The 16,413-nt window shown below is 40.1% G+C and overlaps 1 protein-coding gene across 1 annotated transcript; it reads right to left on the minus strand.

Annotated features, from left to right (window-relative positions):
- Window positions 1-250: 250 nt before the first annotated feature.
- Window positions 251-12,562, minus strand: LOC134468914 (trichohyalin-like). The gene is made up of 5 exons (XM_063222846.1): window positions 8,906-12,562; window positions 6,349-7,416; window positions 1,507-2,562; window positions 1,096-1,227; window positions 251-694 (listed from the first exon to the last, which is right to left on the minus strand). Exons 1-5 carry the CDS (start codon window positions 12,528-12,530, stop codon window positions 600-602), a joined length of 5,976 nt encoding a protein of 1,991 aa, XP_063078916.1. The 5' UTR covers window positions 12,531-12,562; the 3' UTR covers window positions 251-599.
- Between the last annotated feature and the right edge of the window lie 3,851 nt (window positions 12,563-16,413).

Genomic DNA, 16,413 nt, shown 5'->3' on the forward strand with positions numbered 1-16,413 from the left:
CCCGCCCAATTGGGCCTCTTAGGATGGTCGTGTGCGGGTAAAAATGGCATTTAGCAGAAAAACCCGCCCAATTTTAGCCATAGAAATCAATAGAATTGGGCGGGATTTTGAGCTTCTAGGCTGGTTTTGAGCATTTTTTGGGCTGGAAATCATCAGCCTCATCTGGCAACCCTGCTTGCAGGTGCATCACAGTGGGACAGACATCACTGGAAAGGAGAAGCTGGAGCACACTGCAGCTTAGTTTTCAAGACTTTATTTTGTGCACACACGCGACCAACGTTTCTGTGTTGCTACACCTTCTTCAGGGTCAAATGATAGCAAGAGAGAGACACACATTTCAAGACTTGACATTCACAGGTGATCCTACTTGGTTTGGCTAAATTGGTCTGATCTCATTGCAGGTAATTGACCCCACCCCCCAACACCAGGACAAGATTGTAGACAATTAGACAGCTTGCCAACTTCCCTAAACAAAATAAAAAAGTGAAAAAAACAATACACAAAGAACATTGTCAATAAAACCACAGCTACAATTATTAGAAGACCACAGCCGCGATTCTGGAACAATTTGTTACAGAGAGCAAGACATATTGTGTTCCTCATTTATATCTCTGCTGCTGCTGCTGCTGCTGCTTCTGCTGCTGCTGCTGCTGCTGCTGCTGCTGCTTTGAAGCAGTGCAAAAGATGGAAAAGTCTGAAAAAACGAAACCAAAAGAAAAAGAAAGTTGGTTATTTTTCTATTTAAAAGTAGAGTATGTAATTTTTTTATCGTTTACTTCCAGAACTCATGTTAACCATTTACTAATGTTTAAAAATCTTTTTGTGTGAGTATTTTCCACCATTATTTCTAAATATTCCTTCCTACTGGGGAAATTGCACAAAATGGCAGATCATCTACGTGTCCGTATCGTCGTATACTAGTTTATTACTTACCCAGTACTCCACCTTAGTAGGGTATGGGCAGCATAGTTGCAATTCATACATCGGCCGCAATCCTACTGTGCTTACCCTTTAAACAGCCACTTGCAACCCAATGTTAAAACAGTCATGTGTGACAATAGACCTTCCAGGGAATGTCACCATCTTGGTTCTCACCTTTGCACTTGTTAACACGAGTTGCCAAAGGCTTCTGCTCATCCTCTTGGCTTTCCTTCTCCTGCTGCTGCTGTTCTTGCTGCTGCTGCTGCTGCTGCTGCTGCTTTGAAGCAGTGCAAAAGATGGAAAAGTCTGAAAAAACGAAACCAAAAGAAAAAGAAAGTTGGTTATTTTTCTATTTAAAAGTAGAGTATGTAATTTTTTTATCGTTTACTTCCAGAACTCATGTTAACCATTTACTAATGTTTAAAAATCTTTTTGTGAGTATCTTCCACCATTGTTTCTAAATATTCCTTGCTACTTGCGCAATCCTACCGTGTATACTCTTTAAACAGACACTGGCAACCCAATTTTAAAACGGTAATAAAAGGCAATAGACCCTCCAGGGAATATCACCACCTTGGTTCTCACCTTTGCACTTTGCAGGAGTTGGCAATGGCTCCTGCTCCTCCTCTTGGTCCTCCTCCTCCTGCTGCTGCTCCTCCTCCTGATGCTGCTGTTGTTGTTGCTGCTGCTGCTGTTGTTCCTGCTGCTGCTGTTGTTGTTCCTGCTGCTGCAGCAGCTCCTGTTGGTGCTGCTGCTTCTTTTGCAGTTGTTTCCTCTGGTGCTCTGATTCTTGTGAGTGCCAGTCCTTGGCTTTTTTAATGAGGGAGCCAAGGAAGGATCCTTTCTGTTTCTTATTTTTCTTCTCTTTTTTGTCCGCCATTTCAACTTTTCCTTTCTCAAGAGCGTCTGTGAAACTCACATTCTTCTTCTCTCCCTGTTTCTTTTCTCTATTTGCCTGGCCCTGTGTCTCTGTGTTCTCACCTTCACTTGACATTTTAAGATCTTTCTTTTTGTCATGTTGCTTATTTTCCTCTGCATTCAGCTTCTCCACCCCCTCCTTGTCAAGTTCTAGTGATTTGTTGCTGTCCTCCAATTGACTAATCATCTCTTCTTCTCTCTCCTCTGTTTCTATGTCAGCAGTTTCCATATTGTTCTCTGATATCTGCTCATCCTGTTCTGGCATAACACACTGGTCTTCCTTTTTCATCTCCATCTTCTGTGTTGCTCCCATTTTTCCCTCTGCATGGATTTGTGGCAAGTCATACTTTTCCTTAAATTCCTGATATTCCGCACTTATTTGCTTCCTTATTTGCTCTCTCATTCTGGCTTCTTCTCTCTGTATCTCTCTGTCCAACTGTTGTGTCTGCTGCTGCTGCTGTTGCTGCTGCTGGTGCTGTTTTGAAGCAGCTGGTGCTGTAGGTTCCCTCTTCACCTCCTCCTCTTTGTTAATAAATTTCTGATATTCCAAATTATATATTTGCTTTCTTTTTTGCTCTCTCATTCTGGCTTCTTCTCTCTTTATCTCTCTGTCCAACTGTTGTGTCTGCTGCTGCTGCTGCTGCTGCTGGTGCTGTTTTGAAGCAGCTGGTGCTGTAGCTGCCGGGGCTGCAGCAGTCCCCATTGCGCAGAAGATGGAAAAGTCTTTTAAAAAAAACAAAAACAAAAAAATTACTTCCAGAAGTTGTGCTACCCATTCAGAAATGTTATCTTTTCATGAGTGTAATGTTTTTTCACCACCATCAATTTCTAATATATGCATTATGCCGGGGTAAATGACATTGTTCATACATACACACCTTTAGCCTACAAAAATCTACAATGTGTTTTTGTTTTTTTGTCGTAACCATGGTTCTACCATGGTTATTCTATACTCTGAACCAACCGTATTAGTATTGCTATGGCTTATCAATGATAACCATGGTAACCATGAAAACCGTGGTTCCTGACTATGGTTTATCCATCGTTTTACTATGAAAACTAACCATGGTTTTAAACCAGTCACGAAGCATACAAAAATAAGTGAAAATCATGAATAACCATGTCTAATTGTGCCACCCTATTGGTTATCAAAAAACCTCATGGAAACCATGAATAAATAGGCTACTTATGAGCAGCTGAGGTAATGGTTAGGGAATTTGACTGAATATGGCAGAGTTGCCGGTTTGAATTCCATCTTTACCTCTCCCTACACTTCCATCCATGGCTCAAGTGCCCTTGAACCATGCACCAAACCCCATATTGCTCCAAAGACTGTCACCAATACATGCTCTGGATTTTTAAAACAAGCATCAACTAAATGTAATTTAATGAATAACTGTAAACCGTGGTAAATGGTAAGCTTTCATAGTAAAACCATGGTTAATTTTCACAAGTGTACCGTTAAACCATAGTCAAACCATGATTGTTCCACCACCATCCATTTCTAAATATTCTTTGTATATGGGAAAATTACTTTTCTTCAATAAAATGGTGGATCTTCTCCGTGTCCATCAGTTTGAATGTCCAGTAATAGACATGTTTAGCTGCAAACCTGTGTGTACTTTGGCCAGACCAGTAGGCCTATTAGTGTGTTACTTAGTAGCATAAATATCCATGCAAATATCAAATTTGGGTATGGGCAGCGTATTGCAAGGCATACATTGGCCGCAATTCTACTGTGCATATTCTTTAAACAGACACTGGCAACCCAATGTTAAACTAGAATGGGCACTCGGTAGAGCGCAAACCTTCGCCTACGCCACTTATTTTTTTCTGGCCATCTTCAGAGTGTGGGGCATAACATTCTCCAAATGTTGGTGTTAGTTTCATTGAAATCGGACCGGAATATCGTAACATTACATTTTTGGCCCAGTCTTGACCTCTTATCAACCTCACACGTTGTTCTGGCATATAGACGGTTTCATGGAACGTTTACAGTCAAAACAAAAACAAGGCATGAACATTCTATGGCCCTAACTTAATTTCCGGTACACTTCCGCAAACAATACACTGCATCGGATCAACACAGCTACACAAGCGCGGTATTTTATTTGAGAGTGCTGTCATAAAAATGGAAAACAACATTTATTTTTCATTTTCTGTGCCAATCACCCATAGGGGGCACTACGCGTCCATTTCTGGGGTAGATGTAAACACTTCACAATCGTATTAATCATATTAATTTAGCCTCACATAGCCTCAATGTAAAAGAAAGCAGTGATGCACTTTGGCAACATGGGTCGGGTGATGGTGTGCCTAAAAAACGCGGCAGCACATAATTATGTAGAACTACAGTTTGTGTTTGTTGTAGGAATTAGGGACTTAGTTGGGCTTGCATCTGCCTACACTGTTACAGGTTAATTTAGTTTAAATGTAGTCGCAACGATTCCTTCAAGTTCTGAAAAGCAGCTGTTGCTACTAAACTTCTTGGGACAAGGACGACGAAATACCCAAACTGTCATCTGCTGAAGAAAAGGATAAACGGCCGGATTGTATTTATTTTGGACAATTCAGCAGACGTCTTTGATGTCGAGGTTAATAGCAATGCTAACACAGGATGTGACTGACTGATTAGCACTGGCTTGGCTGCTACATCAAAATGTGGATAACATCGACAAAATTACGAGATGTGCCGGGGTCAAGAAAAGTTTTAAGGTAAGGCAAGTTTAATACAGTAGTCAGGGCGTCTGCACGGTTGAACAGGGTTTTGTTTTTTGTTGTGCTGTGTAGGCTATGCTTTGAGTCAAGTTGCTGGCTTGAACTCACATGTTGTCATTAGCTGGTTGTGACTCGTCATTCGACTCGTGTACAGGGTGTTTTTAAGCAAATATTGAATGTCCGTGACCACATGGTTACCTGATTTTAGGTAAACTAGCCTACTCTGGTATTTGGTGGTGAGGTTTCGTCTGTCTGTCTGTCTGTTTATCTGTTGCTGCCACTGATACACAGGTGGTCCTTTCAGATTGAATCAAAAGGCAGCCTCACACAGGCACGAATGCACGACAGTAACATCCTGACCTGGTGCACGCTCGAAAGAGAAAATACTGCAAAGTATGAACGCTATCTTCAAGCGAAGTTGGCTATTTTCACGAAAACTTACAAAATGGAAACACCTTAATGTCGCCACACCCCAAGGTTTCTAGCCTACTGTAGGCTAGGTTTGTTATGGTCTGTCCAGGAAAGTGAAATAACGTCCCCGTTTAAAAAAATAATAATGCACAAATTCATAATAAACACATATCATAAATGGTTCACGGACAATGTGTCCCGTTTTTGTTTTTTTTAAACCACGAAATGTGGCAACCGGTCTGTTTTGGTAAGATGTGCAGACTGGGCATCATGTAGGCCTACACATTAATTATCCGCGTCCCGTTTGTCAGCGGATTGGTACCAGAAGTGAAGTTGCACCCTACTGCCGAACAATTTTTTAAAACAGTATTTTTTTTCACCAATATTAAAACCGTTTGTAATTATATTGGCAGTGCCGACAGATTGCAGCCTACCAAAACATTAGCAGACCGGAAGTTTACTTCGGGCCATATCATGTCACCAAGCAACAAGCAAACGTTCCATGAAACCGTCTATAGTGCTTGGCAAAGAAAAATGTTTTTGACCTTTTCGTGACCTTGACCTTGACCTTTGACCCAATCACTCCCAAAAAGTAATCGATTGTTCCTTGGGTCATGACCAATCATCCCAGTATATTTCATAAAAATCGTCTCAATTTACGTTGTTGACCTTTACGTGACCTTGACCTTGACCTTTGACCCAATTAATCCCAAGAAGTAATCGATTGTTCCTTGGGTCATGACCAATCATCCCACTAAATTTCATAAAAATCGGCTTAATTTACGTTTTTGACCTTTTCGTGACCTTGACCTTGACCTTTGACCCAATCACTCCCAAAAAGTAATTGATTGTTCCTTGGGTCATGACCAATCATCCCACTAAATTTCATAAAAATCGGCTGAATGGACGTTTTTGACCTTTTTGTGACCTTGACCTTGACCTTTGACCCAATCACTCCCAAAAACGAATCAATTGTTCCTTGGGTCATGACCAATCATTCCACTAAATTTCATAAAAATCGGCTCAGTTCTGTCTGAGTTATACGAAGTACAAACAAACATTTTGACCTTGACCTTTGACCTTTGACCCAATCACTCCCAAAAACTAATCGATTCTTCCTTGGGTCATGACCAATCATCCCACAAAATTTCATAAAAATCGGCTCAGTTTTGACTGAGTTAGACGAAGTACAAACAAACAAACAAACAGACAGACATATTGACAAATAAATACACGGCGGGCAAAACATAACCTTCTGGCGAAGGTAATAAATAAATACACAGCTGGCAAAACATAACCTTCTGGCGAAGGTAAAAATAATAATAAACAGTAATGATAGACAATAGACCTTCCAGAGAATGTCACCACCTTGGTTCTCACCTTTGCACTTTGCAGGAGTTGGCAATGGCTCCTGCTCCTCCTTTTGGTCCTCCTCCTCCTGCTGCTGCTCCTCCTCCTGATGCTGCTGCTGTTGTTGCTGCTGCTGCTGTTGCTGTTGTTCCTGCTGCTGCTGCTGTTGTTCCTGCTGCTGCAGCATCTCCTGTTGGTGCTGCTGCTTCTGTTGCAGTTGTTTCCTCTGGTGCTCTGATTCTTGTGAGTGCCAGTCCTTGGCTTTCTTAATGAGGGAGCCAAGGAAGGATCCTTTCTGTTTCTTATTTTTCTTCTCTTTTTTGTCCTCCTCCGCCATTTCAACTTTTCCTTTCTCAAGAGCGTCTGTGAAACTCACATTCTTCTTCTCTCCCTGTTTCTTTTCTCTATTTGCCTGGCCCTGTGTCTCTTTAGGTTTCATTTTGTTCTCACCTTCACTTGACATTTTAAGATCTTTCTTGTTCTCATGTTGCTTATTTTCCTCTGCATTCAGCTTCTCCACCCCCTCCTTGTCAAGTTCTAGTGATTTGTTGCTGTCCTCCAATTGACTAATCATCTCTTCTTCTCTCTCCTCTGTTTCTATGTCAGCAGTTTCCATATTGTTCTCTGATATCTGCTCATCCTGTTCTGGCATAACACACTGGTCTTCCTTTTTCATCTCTTTCTTCTGTCTTGCTCCCATTTTTCCCTCTGCATGGATTTGTGGCAAGTCATACTTTTCCTTAACTTCCTGATATTCCGCCCTTATTTGCTTCCTTATTTGCTCTCTCATTGTGGCTTCTTCTCTCTTTATCTCTCTGTCCAACTGTGTCTGCTGCGGATGCTGTTGCTGCTGCTGGTGCTGTTTTGAAGCAGCTGGTGCTGTAGGTTCCCTCTTCACCTCCACCTCTTTGTTATTAAATTCCTGATATTCCGCCTTTATTTGCTTCCTTATTTGCTCTCTCATTCCGGCTTCTTCTCTCTTTATATCTCTTTCCAACTGTTGTGTCTGCTGCTGCTGCTGCTGGTGCTGTTTTGAAGCAGCTGGTGCTGTAGCTGCCGGGGCTGCAGCAGTCCCCATTGCGCAGAAGATGGAAAAGTCTTAAAAAAACAAAAACAAAAAAAATTACTTCCAGAATTTGTGCTGCCCATTCAGAAATGTTATCTTTTCATGAGTATAATGTTTTTTCACCACCATCATTATGCCGGGGCAAATGACATTGTTCATACATACACACCCTTAGCCTACAAAAATATACCAATCTACTAATCTGTGTTTTTTTTTTTTTTGTCGTAACCATGGTTCTACCATGGTTATTCTATACTCTGAACCAACCATAGCCTATTACTATTGCTATGGCTTATCAATGATAACCATGGTAACCATGAAAACCGTGGTTCCTGACTATGGTTTATCCATCGTTTTACTATGAAAACTATTCATGGTTTTAAACCAGTCACGAAGCATGCAAAAAAAGTGAAAATCATGAATAACCATGGCTAATTGTGCAGCCCTATTGGTTATCCCAAAAAACCCCATGGAAACCATGAATAAGTAGGTTACTTATGGGCAGCTGAGGTAATAGTTAGGGAATTTGACTGAATATGGCAGAGTTGCAGGTTTGAATTCCACCTTTACCTCTCCCTACACCTCCATCCATGGCTCAAGTGCCCTTGAGCAATGCACCAAACCCCATATTGCTCCAAAGACTGTCACCAATACACGCTCTGGATTTTTTTTAAAAAAAAAGCATCAACTAAATGTAATTTAATGAATAACTTTAAACCGTGGTAAATGGTTAGCTTTCATAGTAAAACCATGGTTCATTTTCATAAGTGTACTGTTAAACCATAGTCAAACCATGATTGTTCCACCACCATCCATTTCTAAATATTCTTTGTATATGGGAAAATCACTTTTCTTCAATAAAATGGTGGATCTTCTCCGTGTCCATCAGTTTGAATGTCTTTAGCTGCAAACCTGTGTGTACTTTGGCCAGACCAGTAGGCCTATTATTGTGTTACTTAGCAGCATAAATATCTAGACTCGCGACGCCATCCTCTGTACTCCACCCAAAGATTTTGGCTCCGCACATCGTCTAGCAAAAGCCTCGAGCTCGGTTCTCTCAGTGTTTCGCCAATCAACAAACAGTTGAGAGTGGTGACGTAGAACTCACCTACAAGCTCCGTTACTGATTGGTAAAGGTAACTATATTCACACTTTCGTTTTGTTATTTGTTTGCTTTTGCAATGCTATAACGTAACAGGCATGCTAATAAAGCACAATATGGGTTTTAATTTGAGTTTGGAACTTCAATTAATTTAAATGATAGAGTAAGATCAGATCATCTCCCATCGTCCACGGAGACGGATTCCTCATGGCTTTTGCCAGACTGGTTGACGGAGTCAACAGTCGGCTATTCGCCCAGGCTAATGAATATCAAATTTGGGTATGGGCAGCGTATTGCAAGGCATACATTGGCTGCAATTCTACTGTGCATATTCTTTAAACAGACACTGGCAACCCAATGTTAAAACAGTAATGATAGACAATAGACCTTCCAGGGAATGTCACCACCTTGGTTCTCACCTTTGCACTTAGCAGGAATTGACAACGGCTCCTGCTCCTCCTCTTGGTCCTCCTCCTCCTCTGCATTGATTTGTGGCAAGTCATACTTTTCCTTCTCCGCCAATCTCTTTTCTATCTTTACTGGGCTTTGAGGGTCTTCACATTTTCCTTCCTCTACTATCCTGGACATTTCTGGCTCAAGCAAGTTTTTCTGTTCTGGTTCTCCCTGCACCTCATTGTTATGAAAATGTTTAACCTGTTCCTCCTCATACTTTCCACCCATTTCTTGTTGTTGAATGTGTAGTACCCTCCTCCCCTCTTCCTGTACAGCCATCCTCTCTTTCTTCATCCTCTCAATTTTCAGCTCTGCTTGTGTTGTTTTTTCTGATATCTGCTCCTTCTCAGTACATATGTTCTCTCTGTCATCTTCCATTTGTTTTCCCTGAAATTCTTCTCCTCCCAAATTCTCCCCTGCGTTAATTTGTCTTTTAGTGCCTTTGCACTTAACTTTTTTTTCTTGACAGTCAGCCTTGTATTCATTTGACCATTCAGCATTGGGCTGTTTCGCTTCCCTCTTCACCTCCTCCTCTTTGTTATTAAATTCCTGATATTCCGCCCTTATTTGCTTGTGATGCTCCAGCAAATCTGTCTCCTGTTTCTGTCTTCTCATTTTCTTTTGCTTCATTTTTAACTCTACTTTCTCAGTTTCCCCACCAGCCATACTGTCTCCTCTCTGTTCTTCTCCAAGCCCTTGCTCCCTGTCACAGAACCACTCAACCTCCCTGATGTCTTTCTCTACTTCTTTCCTCCTGTATTTTTCCAGATTTTGTCCCTTCTTTTCTTCTTCATTCACTCTGCGCAGCACTCTCAATCTGGCTTCTAATCTCTTTATCTCTCTGTCCAACTGTTGTCTTTTTCGCTCCATTTCCCTGATAATCATGGTTTGCTCTCTGAGGTGGTCCTCCTTCTGTTGATTAGTGTCCAGGTCTTCTATTTGTCTCTCAAATTCTTGCATTTTATGTTTCAACCTTTTCAATGTAGTACAGTGTTCCATCTCTGATTTAGTTTTTTCTGTCCTTTCATCCCTCATTTCTCTCTCTCCATCCTCTTCCTTTGATGTGATTTCTTTTAAGCACACCATCAACTCATGCTGGCCAACCTCCTCCTTCCTTCGTTGAGTTTCAAGATATTTTACTCTGTTCTCCCTATCTTGTAGTTTTATTTTCTCCACTTCAGAAGCCATGTCAAGATCATTGAGCAGGCCCTCTTGTTTATGTGTCTCCAACAACACCTGTTGCTTTTTTTTTTCAGCGTTCTTAAATTCCCTTTGTATTTCCTCAAGCGCCATCATTCCTTTTTTTCGCTGTATTTCGAGACCTTTTAATTCTCTCTCTTTTTCTTGCATTTTCATTTCCCCATCCCTCATTTTTCTCTCCTTGTCTTTTAACTCTGCAGTGGCTTCTTCGATGCGCACCATCAACTCACGCAGGCACACCTCCTCCTTCCTTCGTTGAGTTTCGATATCTTTTACTCCGTTCTCCCCATTTTGTAGTTTTATTTTCTCCAACAACACCTGTTGCTTTTTTTTTTCAGCGTTCTTAAATTCCCTTTGTATTTCCTCAAGCGCCATCATTCCTTTTTTTCGCTGTATTTCGAGACCTTTTAATTCTCTCTCGTTTTCTTGCATTTTCATTTCCCCATCCCTCATTTTTCTCTCCTTGTCTTTTAATTCTGCAGTGGCTTCTTCGATGCGCACCATCATCTCACGCAGGCACACCTCCTCCTTCCTTCGTTGAGTTTCGATATCTTTTACTCCGTTCTCCCCATCTTGTAGTTTTATTTTCTCCTTTTTAGAAGCCATTACAAGATCATTGAGCAGACCCTCTTGTTTATATGTCTCCAACAACACCTGTTGCTTTTTTATTTCTGCGTTCTTAATTCCCCTTTGTATCTCCTCAAACGTCATCATTCCTTTTTTGTTGGCCATTGTCAAATCTTTAAGTAGACGCTCCTCCTTATTTCGCTGTGTCTCAAGACCTTTTGATTCTCTCTCCTTTTCTTGCATTTTCATTTCCGCCTCCCTCATTTTTCTCTCTTTGTCTTTCAACTCTGCCGTGGCTTCTGTTAAGCGCACCATCAACTCATGCAAGTGAACCTCCGTCTTGCTTCGTTGAGTTTCGAGATCTTTTACTCTGTTCTCCTCATATTGTAGTTTTATTTTCAACTTTTTAGAAGCCATTACAAGATCATTGAGCTGGCCCACTTGCTTATGTATCTCCAACAACACCTGCAGCTTATTTCTTTCAGCGTTCTGAAATTTCCTTTGTATTTCCTCAAGCGCCATCATTCCTTTTTTTCGCTGTATTTCGAGACCTTTTAATTCTCTCTCTTTTTCTTGCATTTTCATTTCCCCATCCCTCGTTTTTCTTTCCTTGTCTTTTAACTCTGCAGTGGCTTCTTCGATGCGCACCATCAACTCACGCAGGCAAACCTCCTTGCTTCGTTGAGTTTCGAGATCTTTTACTCCGTTCTCCCCATCTTGTAGTTTTATTTTCTCCACTTCAGAAGCCATTATAAGATCATTGAGCAGGCCCTCTTGTTTATGTGTCTCAAACAACACCTGTTGCTTTTTTATTTTTGCGTTTTTAATTTCCTTTTGTATCTCCTCAAACTTCATCATTGCTTTTTTGTTGGCCATTGTCAAATCTTTAAGTAGACGCTCCTCTTTATCTCGCTGTGTCTCAAAACCTTTTGATTCTCTCTCCCTTTCGTGCATTTTCATTTCCGCCTCCCTCATTTTTCTCTCTTTGTCTTTCAACTCTGCCGTGGCTTCTTTTAAGCGCACCATCAACTCATGCAAGTGAACCTCCATCTTGCTTTGTTGAGTTTCGAGATCTTTTACTCTGTTCTCCTCGTTTTGCTTCTTTTTTTCTGAGTCCTTAATTTCCCTTTGTATCTCCTCATGCGTCATCTTTCCTTTTTTGTTGGCCCTTGTCAAATCTGTAAGTAGACGCTCTTCCCTTTTTCGCTGTGTCTCGACACCTTTTAATTTTCTCTCCTGTTCTTGCAATTCCATTTCTTGATTTTCAGTAGACACTGTGAGGTCTTTTAGAAGATCCACTAGTTGGTCTCTCTCCTTAGATAGTTTCTCTATGTCATTTTGAATATGTTTTATAATGTCAGTTTTTGTTTTTAGAACCACTGCATCAGGTGTGATTCTCTTTGCTAGTCTTTCCATCTCCATTTTAGCTTCTTTCAGTCTAAGTTCTTTGTATTGTGCTTCCATATGAATGCACTTTAGCATCTTTTCTTTCTCTCTGATGTTCTTTGATTGAGTTGTTTCATCTTGTTGTCTTTCTTTCTGATTGTGTCTTTCCCCATCTCCTATAATGTCTTCCTTCACCTGTAGTTCCTGGTCATGGCTCGCTCTTCCTTTTTTCAGCTGGATTTCCAACTTTTCAGTGTGAGATTCTATATGACTCTTTACCTTTATTTCCTTCTCCTGTATGACTTTTTCCTCATCCACTCTCCATGTTGGGTTCTCCTCTACTTTGGTAAACATTTCAGTCTGGGTTTTCATGTGACCTTCTTTTGTTATATGTTTCCTTTCAAGTTCCTCGCCCAAATTCCATCTTAATTTTTCCATATCATTTTTAAGCTTTTCTGCCTGATATTTGCTGTCTGTCATTATCTCCCACCCCCTATCATCTGGTATTTGTTTGGTGTCCGCCTGTATGGAGATCAGTGAGATACACTTATGGTTATCAGTTATGATTAGTACTACCAGACTCATTGTGAATAGGTCCTGATGATCAGATTCATTCAAAAGCTAAGCATCATTACATTACATTACTTAACATTACATTACATTTGCATTTAGCAGACACCTTTGGCCAAAGTGACTTAAAAGGAGAAATTTAAACAAGAACCGGGTAAGGCACAGTGTACAGTTGCAACACTGATAGCATTGTCCTACACAGAGTAAAGAAGAAGATGATGCATTAAAAAGTGGAAGAAAGTAAACAAAGACATCAAGGTGCACTGTGCAGTTGCAACACTAACAGCATTGTCCAACACAAGGTAACAGAAGCAACATTAAATAATAAGAAGGTAACAAGGCATATTGGATAATAAACAAGACATCTAGGCGCAGTGTACAGTTGCAACACTGGCAACAATGTCCAACACAAGGATGAAGCAAAAATAAGTAAAGAATTTAAAAGGATGTTAAAAGCAAATTAGGTACATGAAAGATGTTAGGCAGGCCTACATAAGAGATGCTAAAAGCAGTGTCTTAAGGAAGGAAATTAGAGACTAATTAGAGACTAAGACTAAGGAAAGAGGATAACAAACTAAAGGCACAAGGTGAGTAGAATTGTAGAATTATGTTAGACTGTTAAACAGAGAAGCTTTCTTGGAAGAGATGAGTCTTCACTAGCTTCTTGAAGGTTGAGTGGGATGACCCTGCCCTTGTAGCAACTGGAAACTCATTCCACCATTGAGAAACAATGGCTGAAAACCGTCTGGAATGGGATTGCCTTGTGTGAGTAGAGGGCAAGGCTAAACGGTTGGATTGAATCACATGGATTGAAAGATGTTAAGGTGCCCTACTGTATTCTGTACACTGTACAGCAAGGGCCCTGACATATTTGAGCTTTAACATACCTGCAGACATCCAACATTAACACATGGCGGGTTCTCTTTGGCTATGTGAGGAGGTAGAACTGATGCCTTCAGACGGGAAAACGTGTTCTCCAGGTTTCCATACAGCTCTGTGTCCATGTCCGTCAGTTGTGCGTTCATCTTCTCTGTGAAGGCAGCCATTTTGTTGTCCATTTTGCATGCTGCTTTGTGAAGCCTGGCGTCCACATGCCTCTCCCAGGCCTCCTTACTGAAATACGCAGTCATCTGTGAGTGGAGAGAAGGGATTAAGGATGCGTATGGCTTACTTTCTTAGATCACAGTTCATACAATTTTATCCCTAAGTTTTCTAATCCATTCTACCATTCCACCCTCCACAGTCTTTGGGAGGTTTGTTGTGTCAAGCTCCACTGACAGTCCAGCAGGGGAGTATGCCAAGAACCGTAGTAGTAGGCCTAGTAGTAGTAGTAGTAGTAGTAGTAGCTTAGTAAATTAAATAAATAAATAATCATCTCAACTTTAAGTTGTCACATACACTCATGGAGATAGAGTGATTTAGGCTAAATTTTACAATGAATTAAGAGCAAATAAGCTATGAAATAATAATAATAATAGGTTACATAAAATAGTAATGGAGAGAGATACAAGGTTTCTGCTTGACAACAACAGTATTTGAAATAATGTGTGTAATGTCTTGTGTATTCTGTCTGTATTTGTATGTCTACAGACACCTTAATTTACTTCTGGATTAATAAATAGTACTCTACTCTACTCTAAAAGACAATTTTGTGTTCCATGTGTAATAGACAATAACGTTTTATTTATAAATCTTATCTTATCTGACCTGATCTGATCTACTAAGCCTACCTATAAGGGAGGTGTTTAAATTGAATAAATAAAACAAGTAGGTAATATAAATATAAAATAGGCCTACAGTACAGGTACACTAAAATTGAATGGCGTGTTGTCTTTAAAATAGGCGTATTAAATAAATATAAAATGGCAGCTTACCATTAAGTGGGATTCTTCATGCTCTGTCTGACCAGTAAAACTGTCTGAAGTGTCTGAAGTGTCTTAGAATGTTGAGAAATTAAGGGTTCCCAAGTGACATCATGGGCTCAGAACTAATTGTGACACCTGATGCAACATGACATCATAATGCATGATCTGAAGTTCAGTCAGTCAGAGACAGAACTAATATTAGACCTAAGATAATCTTTGGTTCAGTCTTTCAGCAATGCAAAATAAAGGGAATGGGAAGGAATTGAGAAATACCAAATGAATGACAAATGTGAAATACATAGCCTAATAACAACATCAACAACTATAACAACAACAACAACAGGCATACTACTACTAACAATAATAGGCCAAATAATAGTAATAGTAATAATAATTATTATATTAATTATTATAATTATTATTATAATCATTATTATATCAACAACAATAATTATATTAGGCCTAATCAATGATAATAATGAAAAGAATGAATATTAATATTAGGTAATAATAATAATAATAAGAAGAAGAATAAGAATATATTCTTATTGTGATTATTATTATGATTATGATTATTATTATTATTGTGCTGTTTTGTCTGTGACCTAATGTTACTTGGGGCAAGGCAGGCCTCTAGTGGTCAGGGTTTTTTTTTTTTTTTGTGCATGTTTGGACTCCACTGACGTCCACAAATGGAGTCTACACCTTCTGTACCTTTGGTGCTGTCATAGTAAACAACATTATTCAGAAATTGTGCAGCCGTTTGATGCTATGTATCTCGTTTGTTATGGCCACAAGGCATTTTCCTGTTAGTAGGCCCTATTTGTGTGTCTATGCCACTTATGTCTACATAAGAAATACTCAGCTATGACTCTTCCTCCTTACATGACCGAAAATGTGTTCTGCCTTAGAATAACAAATGAGTTGTGCAGTGCATATTTTGGCAGACAAATTTGCACACCCAAGTCTGCATATCTACAAAATTGAATGATCAGATTTCAGCACACTCTAGTGCTGATATGGAGTCATTCAATTCAATGCAGTCATTTGCACAAGGCCTATTTGCCTATCGCCTAGCCTATATGAATTTCTTAATTTCCAAAGCGTCAAAAACAAGGCTCAGGTTTTGTATCAAAAGTCAGAGGCATGATACACACAGTAGGCTACACATTCAGAGATACAGCATGCCATAGGCCTATGTGTTAGCCTACTGATTGTAGCACTCTTCAAAAACAATAAATAAACTTGGCTACCTGTGTGTAAGGCTTTGTGTTTCGAGTGAAGTGTGTCTATGTAGGCCTACTTTTACAGACATTTTATTAAAAGTAATAGGCCTACATCAATTATTGCCATAGTAGATTTGTAAGCTCTTTGTGTCCCGAGGGTGTTGTATTTCACTTTTCCCAGATGTAGCAGATGAGCATTGCCCTCGACGTGAATAAACCAGAGACGTTCTTAATGCAGAATAGAGAATCTTTGAATAAACGAATTGTTTACTTCCTGGTTAGCCGTGACATCACTTCATGAATATTTGACAGTTTGTCTGCGACCGTTGTGGCGCCTGATACACAGAGTCAACTCCTTACTTTTTAAAGCGAGCAGGCAGTCTGAGAGACATTTAGAAAAAGCCTATATTACTGCATAGGCATGTGTATGTGTATGTAGCTCAATTTAGAATGTGTTTGTTGTCATAGGAAGTTTGGTGACATTATTGATTAGCAGGGTTTCCCCCAGGATTTCCTGTAAGGTGCGGTGGCACCTCAGCGGGTCAGCGGGGGGTCTGCCCCCCCCCAAAAAAAACATTTTGTATTTCTTAGACGCAATTTCCTGCATTTTAACCGAATTGTGGGCCCAGTTTCAGCTCAATACAGAACTGTACTTTTGTT

Source organism: Engraulis encrasicolus, chromosome 18 (assembly GCF_034702125.1).
Source record: "Engraulis encrasicolus isolate BLACKSEA-1 chromosome 18, IST_EnEncr_1.0, whole genome shotgun sequence".
In the NCBI taxonomy this organism is placed as follows: domain Eukaryota; kingdom Metazoa; phylum Chordata; class Actinopteri; order Clupeiformes; family Engraulidae; genus Engraulis; species Engraulis encrasicolus.

Excerpts from the sequence above, each read along its gene's own strand:
- LOC134468914 (XM_063222846.1), bottom strand. The coding sequence starts at position 12,530 with ATGGAAAAATTAAGATGGAATTTGGGCGAGGAACTTGAAAGGAAACAT. Across the intron at positions 1,228-1,506 it reads AACTCCTGCAAAGTGCAAAG|ACTTTTCCATCTTTTGCACT; the intron begins GTGAGAACCAAG and ends TCGTTTTTTCAG. Across the intron at positions 695-1,095 it reads TCGTGTTAACAAGTGCAAAG|ACTTTTCCATCTTTTGCACT; the intron begins GTGAGAACCAAG and ends TCGTTTTTTCAG.